Source organism: Photinus pyralis, unplaced genomic scaffold (assembly GCF_008802855.1).
Source record: "Photinus pyralis isolate 1611_PpyrPB1 unplaced genomic scaffold, Ppyr1.3 Ppyr1.4_LG5, whole genome shotgun sequence".
NCBI lineage: Eukaryota > Metazoa > Arthropoda > Insecta > Coleoptera > Lampyridae > Photinus > Photinus pyralis.
The window spans coordinates 41,964,133-41,982,968 of NW_022170596.1; the positions used below are offsets into that span (position 1 = coordinate 41,964,133).

Consider the following 18,836-nt stretch of genomic DNA (forward strand, 5'->3'; position numbering starts at 1 on the left):
TTTTCCCTTGTATAATAAATAACTATTATTATAATAAATAGGAAATAATCGGAAACTCAGTTATAAAGCGATGATTGTGTCCCAAATCCAGAAAGATGTTTGGAAACGGCATAATTACTATATAAAATATGCTGCAAGAACCAAACATATGTATAAAGGTAATCGCTAATCATTAAATTGTGTTTGAAGATGAGCTTGATGAAGATCTAGTAGATAGCCGAACATGCTTTAGTATGAAGGCAATTTGCGAAGAAATTACAAGATCAGAACTTTATGAAACGCCACCAATGGAACCAGGCTCAAAAACAATAATACGGAAAAGGTTTTCCCCCGCCTTAAAAGAAACGACAGGGCTTCGGAAGGAAGCAACTATTATAATGTGCGGAACAGCTATGAAGGGCGACGTAGAAAGAATCTATGTACAGATCAGTTCCTCTTAGGTCACTAAGGTGTTAGGCCTCTTCCATGAAAATTTTAAAGCAAGTTTGGCTTACATTCTTCGTTGATTCTCGATCAGCAATTTTTTTCTCAACTAGCACACTGACCCTCTTAGATCAGTCGAGTTTATTATACGCATTTGATTGGTTAAAAATATATGGTCCTTACGTCCATAGATTTGTGTTCGGGTAGTAAACTGCTCATAAAATAGAGCTGCAAAATATGAATCCGATCTACAGTACACTTTTTTGGAAGACTCAAAGGTGACTATTTAATAATTTTCCTGTTTTTTAGAGTGCTCGGATCTGAATTCGGGACTTTTCACGAAAAACAAATTAAATATTAGGGATAATTTTTCGGTGCGATTTACCTAAAATCATTTTACCGTACTTATCCTTTGTCTTAATCACATAGAGAAAGTCCCACTTTTGGGTACAATATTCGAACCACTATTCACGCGGCAACGTTTTATTTTACTCATCACTTTCAAACTTACCTATTAGTTATTACATTACGAATTACGATGGCATCTAGGACAAAGTAGATTTTATTTTGTAGTATTATTCAAAAGTAGGTGCATTTATCTTTAAATGTCATCTAGTGACATTACCATAATTTGAAGAAAAGAACACAACACAGATGTTTTGTTTAAAATTTGATTTATAATATATTGCACAAGCGGGGATGCCGTTTCTGAACAAAAAGGCGCAACGGTTTATATACGATTAACAAGATTTTGATTTTATTGCGGAGGTTTTACATAAGTCGACGCTCGACCAACTGGAACAACTTCAGAGACCACCAGGTGGTCGTGTCCATTATGAACCAATCTCTTTTTGGGAGACTATTGTCTTTTGATTTGAAATTTAAAAATTGCTCGAAGTTTGAATGGAAATTGGGACACTTTCATCATCTAGGGGCTTTTTCACGTAATATTTGTATTCGGTTGTCCATAATATACGTAGAAAATGTAAATGCAAATTAAAACTACAAAAATTATTTATGAGAGTTACGTGCTTTATTTTAAAGGTTCAATTTGTTCATTTGTCTCCGTAACGATGTTAGGTTATTAGGGCACTTTGTTTTCCAAAAATTCCCAACAAATTTAATCAAGGGTTGCAAATTGTATGATCTTGCTGGCCAATTCACATTTCTATTCGATTGCCATAAATTAAGCGATCATTAAAGAACGTTTGCAATTTCCAGATAGGTACGTACTAGCACGTATAATAGTACTAGCGGTATACCAAAAGAAACTGCATTTTGTTATACCAAGGTGCCACTTGGTACAGTTGTTCCTTAGAGCCATTTAAGCGATTTGACCCGAAGAACACTTGACATTTTCCGTGTGGGTAGATTTTAGAGGGGGTGGGGGTGATTTATTGTAACATTTTTTAAAAAAACTAAATATGGCCTAGAGACGAGATCTGGGAGTCGATTTCGTATGATTTTAACCCGAGGAATCCAATGGTAGCGCCGGAAATGTAATCCGGATACAGGAAGTCCGTGAAAAGCCGCCATTTTTAGAAAAGGACAGACTTTTGATCGAATTATATTTCTAATGCACACCGGGTCGTGTATGGTGTCAAAGACCCTTTTTGGGGTCAGGGAATTCATTATGATAACAAAAATAACCTACTGCGTATCGGAACTGCATGAGAGGCTTCCCTACTGCACTTTTTGAAGACGTCGCACGCGGTGAAACCCAAGATATTCCAAAGTTTTAATATAATATAAACTTATAATATTTTATTTAATAAAAATACACATTAACAAAACATAAAATATATTAAAACATGGGGTAAAAATTTATAAGCATATGAAGGATCCCAAAGTACATCGCTGACCTCCTCTGAGACTGCGTTATCACCACTGAAAAGGAATTTCACATACCGGGTGAATATTTTAAAACCGAACATAGGCAATTAACATAGGAAAAACTTTTTTGCAGATCGTTGCTCCCCATGTTAACTTAGAGGGTTTATAATGACACCAATCTAAAGAAGATTTTTTCTCATCTAATGATATACGAATTCGCTTATTTTGAGGTGTATTTCTCATTATTTTATCAAAAATTCGGCAATGAATCCAATTAACAAAATCATGTCAAGCCATGGAAATTTCATAAAGAATTGACTCATTAAAATGCACGGACAACAAATATCGCGTACTTTTTCCACAATGAACTTCATTTTAGAAAAAAATTAAGGCCAGTTGTCATAAACTGATATTGATTTTGACGTTTGAATCTGCTGTTTGTTTTACTAGTTATGGCATAACATGATTTTGGTAAGTGGATTTATTGCCGAATTTTTGATAAAATAGTGAGAAATACACCTGAAAATGAACTAATTCGTATATTATTAGACGACGGAAAAAATCTTCTTTCGATTGGTGTTATTATAAACCCTCTAAGTTAACATGGGGAGCAACTATCTACAAAAAACCCTTTTCCCATGTTAATTCTCTATGTTCGGTTTGGGTATATTCACCCGGTATAAATATTAAAGGTTCGGTAGTAAGATTATATCGAAAGTAATATAATACAATATTCTTACCCTTTGTTTGAGTAATCTCCCATACATTTTTGGCATGCAGAGGAACATGACAATCCGTGTCGCCGGTAGCTGCACCGAAGGGTCTCGCAACCTCTCGCGCAGCCACATCTGTCCAGAGCACGGACTGCCTTCCATACTTGTGGCAGCTTGGACCACAGAACCTTCCAGCATTTGGCTTCAAGAGTCCATCCCCATCCTTCTGGACTTGTAGAGCATCTCATCACCTCGTTTGCACATCCCCAGATCCACATCCCCAAAGCAGCACGTGGTGGAAGAGCATATAAATCAATAAATGAAATGAAATGAAATAAGGTGGGCGGCGTATGTCGCTGGTCATATCTGGGGATGTGCAAACCAGGTGATGAGAAGCTCTACAAGTCCAGGAGGATGGGGATGGACTCTTGAAGCCAAAGGTTGGAAGGTTCTGTGGTACAAGCTGCCACAAGTATGGAAGCCAGTCCGTGCTCTGGACAGGTGTGGCTGCGCCACAGGCTGTGAGACCCTTCGGTGCAGCTGCCGGCGACACGGATTACCATGTTCCCCTGCATGCCAAAAATGTATGGGAGATTGCTCAAACAAAGCGTAAGAATATTGTATACTTTCGATATAATTTACTACCGAACCTTGAATATTTATATGTGAAATTCCTTTTCAGTGGTGATAACGCAATCTCAGAGGAGGTCGGCGATGTACTTGGTGATCCTTCATAGGCTTATCAATTTTTTACCGCATGTTTTAATATATCTTATGTTTTGCTAATGTGTATATTTTTATTAAATAAAATATTATAAGTTTATATTTAATATATAAACTTTGAATATCTTGGGTTTCACCGCGTGCGACCTCTTCAAAAAGTGCAGTAGGGAAGCCTCTCATGCAGTTCTGATGCCAGAAGGTTATTTTTGTTATCATAAATGAATTCCCTGACCCCAAAAACATATGTCTAGACACGTTACACGACCCGGTGTGCCTTAGAAATATAATTCGATCAAAAGTTTGTCATTTTCTAAAAATGACGACTTTTCACGGACTTCCTGCATCCGGATTACATTTCTGGCGCTACCATTGGATTTCTCGGGTTAAAATCATACGAAATCGACTCTCAGATCTCGTCTATAGGCCATATTTAGTTTTTAAAAAAATGTTACAATAAATCACCCCCACCCCCTCTAAAATCTACCCACGCGGAAGATGTCAAGTGTTCTTCGAGGCAAATCGCTTAAATGGTTCTAAGGAACAACTGTACCAAGTGGCACCTTGGTATAACAAAATGCAGTATCTTTCAAGAATTTCCGTTACACCGCTAGTACTATAAGTGAGTCGTATTGTCTTCTTGAAAAAAAACCATTTTCCATTTCGCGGCATCTGCGTGATATCGCATAGAATTGACGGTGGCGGTGTTTCCGATTTTATCATCTTCCCAGCAGGAATTTTGCGCTGTTGCAAATCGAGTGGATCGAGTATTCTAAATTATTTAATAAATTCGTTTGCATCATTCTTATGCAATGCGTTTTTGTGAATATGCGTTTCACTATTATTGTTCATAGTAATTCCTAGGAACTCAACATATTCATATCCTATGTGTATTTGCACTGGGAGGGGGAGTTATTGCTACTCGGGACGCTATAGGGAAGCACATCTATCTTATGTAGGTACAAAAAATCTGAGTTTAAATTATGTAGTTTAATGCTGTTTGCAATTCTGTAACCAACTTGATAATGTTTACAACTTTACATATCAAGGATCTTAAATGCTTCATTCTGAAAAAGGTCTTATCGCATAGTATGGCGTATTGAACTTCACTTATTCCAAACGAATAACTCAAAACGATAAGACTGTTTGTATTGTGCTTGGGAGTTCATTCTATGCGGTGCATTTAATTTTTGTTTGCAAAATACGCGATACGTTTGACTGCTAAAAATTAATACTTGATAACGACAATGTCGTTATCGTTTAACGCCTTTGACTTGTGTCATTTACTGGATCAAAGTCTTATTTGCAATGAGCGGATTATCATTGCCGAAATTAAAATTGACACCATGCATTTTTTTGATAATTAATATGGTTTACGTGATTTTCTGCACCAAACGGAATCTGATGCAATAAATAAGAAGCTGTTGGTCTGTAGTGGTGGGTGCCTGTTAGATTTCCTCCTATTACATTTTGGAATATACTGCTCACGATAAAAAGTTGAGACACTATTTTTCAGTACCTAGTGATGTTTCCCATATACAAACAAAATTTGCAAAATTTACAGTATTAATGGTAATTTTTTTTTGCAGGTGTTACGTTCAAGGCTCATAAATTAATATTAGCGGCATGTAGTAAACATCTAGCGGATTTATTTGAAACTGCTCCATTACATCAGAATTTGCTAGTTATATTAGATGGTACATCGGCCAATAATATGTCTGCGTTACTGGAGTTTATGTACAAAGGTGAAGTGCATGTTTCTCAAGATGCGCTATCTAGTTTTTTAAAGGCTGCAGAATGTTTACAGGTACATAATTAGGTTTGCAATGGTGGATTTTGTTTTAAAATCTGATTTTAGGTAAAGGGTTTAAGTATCGAACATGAAAAATTAGCTGTTGCTCAAAGTCATACAAATATGGACACTTTGGATTCGCCAACGTCACGAAAACAGTTAAGGGTTTTAAATGATGATGGCGATGGTACAAATTTACAGCAGCAATCTAGCCCGTCCCCATCCTACTCACCTGCCATGTCTCCTTATATGCACCCGCATCATTTTCGACAATACGAACAAAGAATAGCAGCCAGTAACAATACATCATTTGAACCCTTGACGAAACGAGCGTTACGTAGTCCTAACGAATTATTACAAGAAACCGTACGAGCGTCAGTGTTAAGGGATGGTAGTAAAGCTGGCAGACCCGGGTCGCCGGGTCCTATGTCTTTGGCGTACCGTCCTTCGTCGAGTTCGTCCTGTTTGTTATCTCAACAGCCCGAAGCCGACGGCCCTCCGGAGAATCGATTTAATTCAGAAACAACTGCCACTGCCTTGATATGTCCCGAAAGTAAAACGAATGAGCAGTGTCGAGATCCCGGATGTCCTGAAGGTAATTTGGTAATTGAATATAGTATTTTGGTTTCTGAAATGTTAATTGAACCAAAGTGTGACTGATGAGAAATCTAGGCAACATAGGTGCCTGATCCTGCCGCAACTGAAGTGATGAAAGTGGTCCGAGGTACGGAGCTTCACTGTTCCGCCGCCGACACTAGCGTCAGGATACAACGCACTACCTTTTTTAAGACGAAATAACTGAAGCGAAATTCCGCAATAAATTATGAAGTGAGGAGTATCTTTGGCGCTTGTGGCAGCAGGACGACCAAGCTCCAAAGAAATCATATCTTGTGTGGAGTGGGTTGGCCGAGATATCATTTGTCATGTGTGTTTATTAAATAGGACACATATACAGGGTGTAAACGGTAGATACAATATTCCGTCTGATTGTGATATTCCTTTTGTCAAAAACCGTAATTGCACCCTGTCTAGGTACTATTTCAAGGTTTGACAGTTTCTAATGAATAGCGTGAAAACTACCTAATTTATCTAATGGAACTGATATTGTAAATTGTTTTAGATCTTCGAATGAAAATAGAACCATTACTACAGGACGATCCTTTATCTAGTACGGGTAGTGCAAATGGAAAAAATGGTGCCGCCGCAAACGGTTCCTTAGGTCCACTGTCTAATTATGAGATAGATAGGGAAAATTCAGATCTGATTCCAGCCAGTTTATGGAACTCAGTTACGGGAAAATTAGCGAAAACAGGCTCTGTTACGACACCCGACGGTAAATATTTCATTTTACTTATTCCAGTTATTAATTTATTATTTCTTTTATTGAAAAAAAAACATACGCTTGTTTGGCCATTTCCTACCAGCTCTTGGAGCAAAATTTAGCGCCTTGTGTACTTGTGTACTCTGCATAAGTGTTATTTTGCATAATAATTTAGCTGGTGGCATTCAGAAGCCGCTACTGTTTGGAGGGAACATAGAAGATTCTGGCATTGGACGTGGGTGTCTTTTGCTTTTACTCAAAATTTGGATTTAGTCAAATTGAATAATTAAGTAAATCTGTTCCTAAGCAGTAGCTATTACTATTAAATAGCTGGATATGCAATTACAGTGCTAAATTAATTTGTTTGGTTCTCAAGTACATAATAATGCTTTGACATGCTATCTATAGGTTCAGTAGAATTGAATTTAAATGTGTTGCGTTGACCTTGAATTGTTGTATCCTGATATATTCTCCGCCACGTATATTCTCGCTTGGAAGATTGTCACGGTGACAATATACACATCAAAAACTAATCGGTAGATAGGGTGGGTTAACAGTATACAGAATCCCCATAAAGGTCTTTGATTGGGGTAACAGTTGCATTCGTCCTCGTCGGAATATTCTCCCGCCAGGCTTGAACCGACCGTCAAAAAATTATTGTAATTCTTAAAATGTGCGCTAATGAAAATTGATTTTCGCCCTTATTTTTGACCAGGTGTACTGGTAAAGGAATGCTGCAGTACTGCTCTTACCATGATGGTATTGAGGTTACTTTTCGGACGATATGGTGAAGTTCCTGTGAGCGAAGAAAGTGTCAGCAAATTTTCCGAGGGCGAATTTTCCGGAAGTTAATGTCCTGGGGGCAAGTTTTCTTCAGGCCAAAAATCCTGGAGGCGAATTTTTTTGGAACCAAATATCCCGTGCGTGAATGTCCCGGGGACGAATTTTCCAGGAACGAATATTCCTGGTGCTAACCTTCCGTGGGCGAATATTCCAAGGGCGAATTTGCCGTTGTACCATTTTCTCAAAAAACCGTTGCATGGATTTTTTCAATTTCGTTGTCAATATTTTAATGTTATTTTAGCAATTAGCATTCCACTCAAGATGATACAGTTCGTGATAGCATCATGGGCCGCTGTGATGTCTTATTCCGCTGGATTCGCTAGTACTTTGCACTGTCTTCTAGTTTGGTCTTCTATTAAGGCACTTTACTGTTGTTCCGTTGACACGATACCCATATTTGTGAAACAAACACAATGACATGTTGCAGCAACGATCTTGTCTGCATATACCCAATGCTACATGTTGTAACTAGATTTGTGGTGGAAACAAGCTTGTTTTATTAAAAGTTCGTTTTTGGTGTTTCTATTTTAGTGTTTGACTTTGTTCATCTATAGAATGACATATCTAAGATTTCCATTTGAGGGTGGTATAATGGGAGTCATTGTGAAATTGCTCTTATTATTTTGTAATGGAATTTTTGAAAACGATATCATGCTGAAACTTGATATAACATGTTATGCTGTCCACTATGGACCATTGGAGAGGGTAGGCTTCGGAAGACCAAACACATTTTATCCAAAGGATTTTTTTCAGTTTATTAATTTTTTCTCAGCAGCCATGACAATAGTTATATAGTGGATGAAATTCGTACAGTTTATACTTACTTTTGCAAGTTTTTCCAATGTAGTAAACTATTCCTACCCCAAGATCCCTAGCCGAAGGTGCGCTAAAAGACTCAGATCTTTGATGATTTGCCATCACAAGAGTTGTCCAACATGACAATAGTAAAATTATAAAGCTGTTTTTGCATATTGAGGAAAAAAGTCGAATTGTATGTCTGCAGTAGTTTTTTTAAGAATCTTACGTATCTTTAGGAGCTCACAAAGTTTGTGGTTTGTTATTTTCATGTTCAAAAATATCTATATAGATACATTTCGTTGTGATCAGAATTTCTTTTTAGGAGTACGCCAACTTGGGACTAGAATTTTCGAAAAATCTTTAGAAAAAGAGCTTTCGTCAAAACGCAAATTGTGACTTTTCTCGGTGTAGGTATCTCCCAGACGTATCGTCATTTGGTTTATCAGGAAAAAAATGTTTGTTTTGGGCCCCATATTTTGTTTACAAACTAAAATTATCTTGGAAAAGCAAGGCTTGAGAAACTTAGAATACATCGCTCAAAACAGAATCAGACAAGAGGAAAAACTCTAATACCAACATGGAATTTGTAGAGTAAATATTCTGTAAATCATAATAAAAAGACATTTAGGCCTTTATGAAATAATACTCCTATTATTTACCTTGTAGTCAGGAAGTTTTTAATTGCATTTTAATAGTAACGTTTTTGGCAGGTAAGAAATTGAAGTGCCCTTTTTGCGAGCGACTGTATGGATACGAAACAAATTTGAGGGCTCATATAAGGCAGCGGCATCAAGGAATACGTGTCCCCTGTCCATTTTGTTCACGGACATTCACTCGAAATAATACAGTAAGAAGACATATAGCCCGTGAACATAAAACGGAATTGAGCATGAAGGCTTTTCAACAGTCTCAGCAGGCTCACAACCATAATCCATAAGCAAGCACCTGAATGTTGTTGATGCACACTGCAGCATGTGTACAAGGTACTGTAAATATTAAAGCCAAAACTTGCAAAGTTAGTAGTTAGTCGGAATACATGCTGCAGATTTGACTTTGTCTGTGTTGTTAAATAAATATGATAGGTGTTTTTATACTTTTAAAGTAAAGAGAAATGTTCTAAACATTACGAGCTGGTCTTGTTTTACAAAGCAGCTTTTGGGTCAGGACGCTGCATCGATTTTTACTGTTTGTTATGTTCTTTAATATTTGTTTGTTTATTTGTACTTTTACTATTACTGTTACGATTTTGCGAAGAGAACAAGAAAAAACGTTGAAACATTATATCACATCAGACGAATGAAGGTATTTTTTCTTGTACTTATACTTTTCGTATTACTTATTTTGCGAGTAAGGCGATAGGCTAAGAAATATTGTAAGTTTTTTTACATGCCAGGGTGTTATAAATATTACCGTCCTGGTATTTCAGTGCCCGTACAGGCACTGTCAACCAGTAAACCTACCTCAAACTCAGCTGGCTGCCTCGGTTATGTATAATTTAGTATCAACTAGTCATTTAAGTGCAACACATCCACCGCTAGTAATAATAATATAGTATTTAGTTCCAGTGAAAACTCAGGTAATAGAACGCTTTGCGTAGATATATATTATATACATACATAGGTATATATATTTGTTGCTATTTAGAAGATTATATTACGTGTAAAATATGCAACCTCAATTTATATTTTCGTATCGTTTTTAATACTTTCAGCATTATAGTTAAAGTAGATGTTAAATGTTATTTATCTTGTGTTAGTGGCGGTTTTTTAACTTTTATTTCTTGAAATTCAATTTTAGGAGCTTTCGAAAAAACATCACAATTTAAATTCGGTTAACAAATTTGTATTTAACATCTACACATCTTGTTTAATGAAAGAGAAAATGTTTCCGGAAAGAGGTTAGACGTTTAAGGTTGATAGTCGGTATTAATGGAATGGAACCCTGATTGTGACGGCGATAAATAGTAACAAATATGAAGTATTTTGATATATTTTTTAATGCCATATTCATCAGTTAAACCAAATGGATATTACTGTTATTGTACTTTTACTAGTCATTTCAGTGGTTACTTCATAAACCTACCTCATATATATTATATACAGTATTTTTATTCAATTTTTCTTAATCTATTATTTACATTCTATATATATACCTCATTTTTCTATTATCTAGATGCCGGTTACTAACATTGTTATAAACTTTTGGATTCTTTATGAACAAGACATATCGCTTATTTTATTTTTTTTAGTTTTCTGTATACTTTGCATGGACAGTTTGGTCCTTTTTATATGATTTTCATATATCTCAATAGTTACAATAGCTTGCAGAGATTTTTAATACTACAGAAGGCGCCAACAACATTTACATATTCCAATATGTACTACAATTCAAGATATAGTTCAGATCTGTAATCCTCATGTCATGCAAACTAATTTTATTTCAACCTCTTACCTACCTCAGACGTTTCAGAAAAACCGAGTCACACTTGGCTATACTTTCATCTAATTTTTTTCCAAAAGTCGATTAGCAGCTATAAAATGTTGCGTATACTTAGGCATCTAGATAAAAAAAATAACTTCCTCGGTGTGGTAACCGCATTCAGATGGTATCAGAAATAGTAACTTATGGTAGACACATTTCACTGTTAAAAAAACGCAAGAAAGGAGTCTAAGCTCCTTTTGGGTCCGGATGCTCAAGTGTAACTAAATCTAATAATGTTAGCTGTTACTTATATAAAGAAGTTCATGTCTCCGAAATGTAGCTCTGTTGTTCATAACGTTAATCTAGCAATTTGATTGATATTTTGGTACAAAATTTTGCTTGCATCTCATTTTGTTTAAAGCCACAAATTGCTGGGTTAATTAATGATCTTGCATATTTTTAATGTAAGCATTGGAATTACTGTTCTGTGTCCTTAGTTATTTGTATGGCATTCAGGGTTCAGGTAATCTACAAGTATGCACTGTGAATATTATAAGTAGCTTTATTTACATTTAATTTAGTTGCCCATTAAAATGGTAAAAATATGTTTCTTGAAGTCCAATAATTTTGTTCGACTATAAATTTTAATTCTATTTTTATTAGTTGATATTGATTTAGAAGGAAAAATATGCACTAAATTACACTTGTACGTGGATACCTTCAAGTTGGAATGACGATATTTCAACAGGAGAATACCTAAAAATTGATGTGAAACTTTTAATAATACCTAGCGTATCTGCAGAGCTTATTAAGGTATTTATATAATGAAATAAAGTACCAAAAGTTGTTTACATTGTTACGAGTACTAAGTTTGTTACCAATTTGTAATCTGCGCTCTACCCTTTCTAGGTAAACTGTAAGCACCTTTATAAATAACACATGTATGTATTATTCTCATTGATTAACAAGTTGAGGTCAAATTTTCTCTTTTAATTATGTACATTTTGTAGGTTTAATTTTTCTCGAGTGATCCTGTACTTAACTTAAGTTATTTATATGGTGCCATAAAGTATGGGATACACTTACACCTAATTATTAATGCAATAATTTACTTGTAATTTAATCTTAGTTACAAACAGGCTGAATGTATTTAAAAAAAATGCCTGCATGTGTTATTTAAGTAAAATGTGACTATTCCATTTATTAACCATTACATTTAGTGTGTAAATAAAAGTAGCAAAGTAGCTTTGTTATACACACTTGTGTAGAGATATTGAAATCACGAAAACCCGCAAACATGGTATAACTGTTTAATAAGTGGAATTTTATAAATTATGGTCTAACCGACACCCTTTGCAACTTTAGGAAATTTCTAGAAAAAATTTAGAACCTACTTGTCTTTTTGTATGTTATAAAAGTGTTTCTATGTAATTTACCTCTAACTGGTTAATTTCTCAAAAAAAGGTGTACTTGGACCATAAAAAACTTCGTCATTAAAAAAATTACAGTGTAAGTGCATCTATGTGTAATATTTGTTTTTAAAGCATTTTCATGTTTAAAAACTATTTGTCCTAATTAATAGTGGCAATGCAATGTTAACGACAAAAAAGCATGACCTTATTTGAAAAATCTCAGGTATAATCAGGGATAGCACATTTTATAGTTTTTGAATGAATGTATATATAGTAATATTTTTTGAGGCGTGTGTGAATGTTACGTTTTGTATGAATGGCGTGTGTGTAGTCAACAGTAAACAAAAGTTATGAAATTAGATTACCTCGAATTATCAGGAATTTATACAGTTTATACCTCTTGGTCTTAGCAAAACCAAAGTAAAAGCAGTACAAAAACAAATCTACCTCACATTTACTTAAAATTCCAGAAAATATATTTACACAAGTACAAACACTCTTCAATTTAAATAGTTGAACTCCAGTTTTTCATGTTAATCCACACTCAGGAATACCTATGGTACAAACCTCACTTTACAGAATTTGTTTTGTAATAATAAAACAAATTAAACCTCTAAGATTAATAAATAAATGTGATTGCGAAAATTGAGTACCTAAATTTACTTCATTTAGCTTTGTTGATATTGTGTTAGTTGATTTTTCTGTTAAAAGTAGTAATTTGATTACATGTGAAAATCTGTAATGTTTAGTGTTTTTTTGTGAATAAAATTCACGTTAAATTATTATACTTAATTTTGATCTTAGGAGGCGTTACATTTATACAACAGTGAGTTAGTTATCATACAGACATGTGAAAATATATGAAAAAGTTATATATATTATATGTATCCATAGACAAATAATTAAGAATTGTTGTTGAGAAGTTTTATTTATTTTTAGGTTTACTTTATAAGATATTTGAATGTATGTACGGGTTTTAGCAAATAGTATCCCAAAAAAGGTTTTAATGCTCAATGATGCTGTTACATTTCAAAATTTTAAAATAAAAAATTACTTTCCAGTGTATGAGGCGGTATTGAACTAACACATTTCGTGTTCCTAGTGCGTCTAACATTACATTGTCACAATTATTACATCACAATGTAATGTACAGTAAAACTCCTATTGTTGGGAGTATAAATATCAACTACTATTGTTGTACATAAGTAATTTAAATATGAGTAATTTACTATGTATTCATGTTTGTTTTTCCTTATTAATTTTAATAAACAATTTGACGTTTAATTTATGTTTCTATATGTAGTCTAGCTGTACAATTCCAGATATATTGATTGATTGCTAGTTCTTCACAAGTTGTGGAGGTGTCTAAATTGATAGTTTTAACTGACATTTTACAACCAGGCCTCTGCGTAAATATTTTGGATTTATGTTTGCAGCCGCCTTGTACACTGCCCAGGACCTTTGTTCTGCAGAAATATTTAGGTCTCGTATTTTTTTGCAGCTCTAAAAATGGGTAGTTGTCAAAAAAGTTCCAAACTGCAGAGGATGGCCCGCTGATGATTTAACATTTTAGAAGGTTGTAGGGTGGATCGGTGGATCAGAATTCCGTTTTCCCTGTAATTTTGAAGAAGTGCAATAATATAGTAGGAATAGACAAGTTCAGAATTATCTTTAAATCATTCTCCTACATGAGACGGTCTTGTTCCTAAACATTGAAATCTGAATAATGCACAAGCTGAACAATTAAGTTATTTACACTTTCATTTTCATGGGAATAATTGGATAATAGTTATAACGACCAGAGGTGTCCCAAAACCGGCACTGCAATTGTGACTTACCCTATACTTATAGGTGGCAACTCTGGTGAAAAACTAATAGCGTTTTCGATTGGCAAAACTCGTACTGCACGAGTGTTGCACGAGAAACTGAAGAAATCCATATGAAAATTGCTCTCAATAGAACATAAATAATCGTAAATATTTGTCGTCATTTGTCCATAACCTCATTTTAGATTTAGGTAATCGACAAATCTCTATTCTAAAAAATGACAAACGATTTCAGTATTATTTATGATAAACGATGAGGAATATAAATTTGAAATTCCTGTAAAGGACCAATTTTTGGCGTTCAGTTTAATGAGTAAGTGCAACTTTTTGTAAAATAGGAGTTATGGCTAGTTCATCATCTTCGCTATCGCTAGATGACGACAAAAAACTCTCCCAACGCAAGAAACAAATTCAAATTGTCGCACGTTTGTTTTGAAAATTTGATCACTATTCTAGCAGCTCCACGAGCTCTCGGACCTCGTGCGTCGAAATTTGCACCGAGTGCGTAATTGTTGCATCACATTTGCCAATGGAACACAGAAAATTGCCCTAAAATTACCAATAGAACGTAAAAATTGCACTCGTGCAGCACGAGTTTTGCCAATCAAAAACGCTATAAGAGCAGAGCCACCTAATTTTCAAGGCGAAACGACGGACGTATCGCGGTACTTTTAAATCTCGATAACGGTCCGTTTGATATCGATGACAGGAATGAACTACTACGGTTCTTTTATGTGTTGAGAGTTATAACCTTCCTTTTTTACCAAAATTCGACTACACCAAAATTTCTCGGGAAAACACTTTTTCTTATTAATTTGGGTGCGTAGAATCCAAATCAATTCGTACTTTTTCGATCAGACTTCTCCATCAAAAGTTATAGACTAGAAACCAATTTCGAAAAAAAATTCAAAGGGCTGTAACTTTTGAACTAGTAGCCCAATCTTGGAACTGTTTGAAATTATTGATTCTACAGGCCACATTCTATAAGAAAATTTTTTTTCCGGGTCGATCTGAGACAATTTTTTTTTCGGGGCTCAAAAAAGGGCAGTGTATAACCTTCCTTTTTTACCAAAAATCGACTACACCAAAATTTGACGTAACTATTAATGCAGTTAAACAAATTCACAAAAACACACTAGAAGACATTATAAAAGCAAGTGGAAAACATGAAAAATCAATTTAATACTTGGGCCGAATGTACAAACAATAAATAATCAGATCGTTAGTTAATCAGTATGATTAAATTAAACCTTTGATTAAATTAGATTGGTATGCACCAAACAAAAAAACTCCTTGATTAAGTAACCAAGGTGATTAAGCATTGAAAATATTTGGTAAAAATTGGCGCCGGCAACGTTGTACTTTTATGGAAATGTGTGATTTTTTTTTACAAAGCTTACTTTTTGGATCGTATATAAAAGGCTGTTCTTTTTTGTTATCTGTAATTGAATAGTGAATTTATATGTTTGTGTTCACAATGGAAAATAAGATCCGGGCCAAAACTTGACCGAAGTCATAGAGTAAATTACTCTATACCGAAGTACAGAGAGAACATTTGCTGCAAATAATTGAATCATAAGCAAATATTACCTTCTTATTATAGTAACTTAGTGACTGTTCATTCAATAAAAGTTCCGGTTAAACTTCCATTGAGTGCTTAATTTGATTGAAAGTGGAGCTTATTCCGATATTTATTTTTAACTGCTAGAATTATATATTACAGTAGCTAAAATATTATAAATTAAGCACTGCTTCCTGGTAAAATTTCTCACCTTTAGATACACCTCTCTATCCTGCATGCCTTCAGTCTTATATCAATTCCGAATACTCATTTTTTTCCAATTTCTAGTAAGGAACATATAAACTAGGATCCAGAGCGACGAGCTCTCAGATACTTTCGCATTTTGAAACATCAAACCCATGGTAGTCGTTACAGAAGATTTCATTTCCGAATCAATCACCAAAAAAGCAGTAAGCAAATAAAGCACTTTTATGACATCATAAAACGAAATGCGAGAAAAGCGGATGCGTCCGAGCAATGTATCTATACCTACCTAAGCAATGTTTAAAGTTTATAAATTCATTAGGGTATTTAATTGTAGGTACGTTTTTAGAAAGAAAGGTATCGAGGGCAATTAAAGAAGCTTCTGATGGAGACATGGCGCAACAAGTTATAGAAAAGCTTCTAGAAGTAGCTTTACTTTCCAAAAAGTGTGAAAAAGTAAGTAACCTAACCTAGTAACCTCCTATTTCCAAGGTAGGGAGAAAGAAAGCTGAAGGAGAAATCGAAAGCAGCATCACCGACACAACAAATGCTATCGATAATGAGTGTTATGGTAAAGCCTCTTATTATGTTACAAATCAAAGTTTGAAATTGCATAATAAAAGCATTGTTTTAAAGATGGCGAGTCGTTATTGCTCTTGGAACCTTCCGCTCCAGTAATCATCCTTGAAGTGACTCAAAATACCTATCCTTTTCATTTTCTTCCACACCAGACCAGACTACTCCAAAACGTGGAATAATTGCTCCAAAACGGAGATCCCAAATCCAAAATAAGAGGTCAGTTTGCAGCAATTTAAAAAAAACTACCACCTTCAACAGTGGAAGAATGCTCGACTGGAATACTACACTCTCCTCATGGAGAAGAATTTTAGAAAACGCGTTTACGCGAGTCAAAGAAATGAATATATTTTCTATTTAAATAAAATGATGTTAAAAACTATTAGAATACCTACGCCTAATTATTCTATAAAAATAACTTTTCAGAAACTCAAATCGAAAATTATGAACAAGCTGTCAGTTTAATCATAAAATTCATAAAAGGAGGCGAAAATCATCAGTTTTCGTGGCTTTTTGCGGTTTTTTGCAAATATATCGCGTCTTTTAGGGTTAGATGAAATATTTTTAGTTGTAAATGCTCCTCGTGAAATTTCGTACAAGGTAGATACTCAGAAGTTAGCCTAGGTGTACCTCTTGGCCTACAACATTCATAAAAGTAGGCGAAAATCATCCATTTTCTTGTTTTTTTTTGCGGTTTTATGCAAATATATCGCGACCTTCAGGGCTAGATGAAATATGTTTAGCTGAAAATGCTCTTCGTGAAATTTCATACGAGAGAAAAAAGAAAAGAGAAGAGAGAAAAGGAATGTGTGAATATTTTGATTTGAAAATACTGTTTTTACGTAAATAAATTGTACAGATGTATATAATGGTACCTAGAAATACTTTGTTTTACAATGAATATTCCCTCACACATGAAAGTTGAAGGTGAAAGGTGACTTTACGCCAACTCTTCAGTTACCTCTACCTCGTATGAAATTTCACGAAGAGCATTTTCAGCTAAACATATTATATCCAGAGACTTGTTATACTCTACAAGTCTCTGATTATATCTAGCCCTGAAGGTCGCGATATATTTGCAAAAAACCGCAAAAAAAAACAAGAAAATGGATGATTTTCGCCTACTTTTATGAATGTTGTAGGCCAAGAGGTACACCTAGGCTAACTTCTGAGTATCTACCTTGTACGAAATTTCACGAGGAGCATTTTCAGCTAATGATATTTCATCTAACCCTAAAGGTCGCGATATACCATATACCATATGGTTGTGAAGTCCACAAGGGGACCACTACGATTCCTGGTGCATATTCTTTGACAATAACTTTTTCGTAACACTCCTAGGATATTACACGAAGGAAAAACATAAAAAGAAGTGAGACTGCGAACTTATAATGAAAGTATCTACAGCCCAGCATGCTGGACCCCTTAACAATGAGATAAATTTTGGGCATTTTTTATTAACTCTATTTGGAAAAAATCAATGCCTGGCGGTCTTCTGTAGAGTTAGGAACATTTCCCTCTCAAACGACTTTGTATACAACCACAGATGGATTGCAACCGCAGGATCAAGCTGCCATTATACTACTGATATATCCTAAGTGTTGAATTCTTTGACTTGGTATGCCCGTGTTTATAATTAATAATGAATCCAATATGGTTAACCACACTATTAGTTAATTGCACATTCTGCACATCCTTGATAGCAAAAAATCATCTAAATATAACACTGAGAAAATGATCTTCATACAATATATTGTTAAATTTAAACCAAAGGTACCTTGTTTGACGTTTAGCTATAGGGATTATTAATAAGCATAGGTACTTCAAATCGAGGTTTTAAAGGGGGTCGTTTGTAGAAAGCTGTTGTCGGGTTTTAGGTTTAAAATGGCTCTCTTAGAACCATCCGGCTTTGCAACAAGGAAAATCTTGGACACAGATTGATCCCTGCATGCGGTAACTATATATTATGGTTTTAAACTTTAGCAGTTTTCATATCGAGTTAGAGACATAGGTATACTGTATACATCAGTGCGTTCGAGAGATTAGCTCATTATTTCTTTTATTTGCGAGATACGAAAGATTTGGCAAATACACTTTTATATGTGACATTACGATCTATTCGATCGCATATTGAAACTTCCGACATCACTTCCGGTTTGATCGGAAATCGATGCAACTTTTGTTTTTCAAATGCAATGTGTATGTTTTTAAGATATTTGAAAATAGCAATCAATTTGCTGTACGACAACATAAAATATGCATATGATGGTTGATACACCAATATTGGGGAAATTCGTGATTCGATATATTTAGAAAGCTTATGAAATCTAGCACTCCGTGTTTTGTCGCAGCATGCGCGGTGTCTGTTATTTTACCTACACGTTTGGATCGTT

At 34.8% G+C, this 18,836-nt stretch overlaps 1 protein-coding gene across 4 annotated transcripts in view; it reads left to right on the plus strand.

Moving 5' to 3' along the window:
* Positions 1 to 13,560, plus strand: part of LOC116170205 (zinc finger protein chinmo-like) — a 301,795-nt gene extending 288,235 nt beyond the window's left edge. For all 4 annotated transcript variants that reach the window (XM_031486432.1, XM_031486434.1, XM_031486433.1 and 1 more), the window contains 4 exons: positions 5,279 to 5,496; positions 5,548 to 6,076; positions 6,602 to 6,814; positions 9,154 to 13,560. In XM_031486432.1, coding sequence (XP_031342292.1) covers positions 5,279 to 5,496; positions 5,548 to 6,076; positions 6,602 to 6,814; positions 9,154 to 9,380 — 1,187 coding nt within the window. In that variant the 3' untranslated portion in view covers positions 9,381 to 13,560. The remainder of the gene's footprint in view (positions 1 to 5,278; positions 5,497 to 5,547; positions 6,077 to 6,601; positions 6,815 to 9,153) is intronic.
* The last annotated feature ends 5,276 nt before the right edge of the window (positions 13,561 to 18,836 follow it).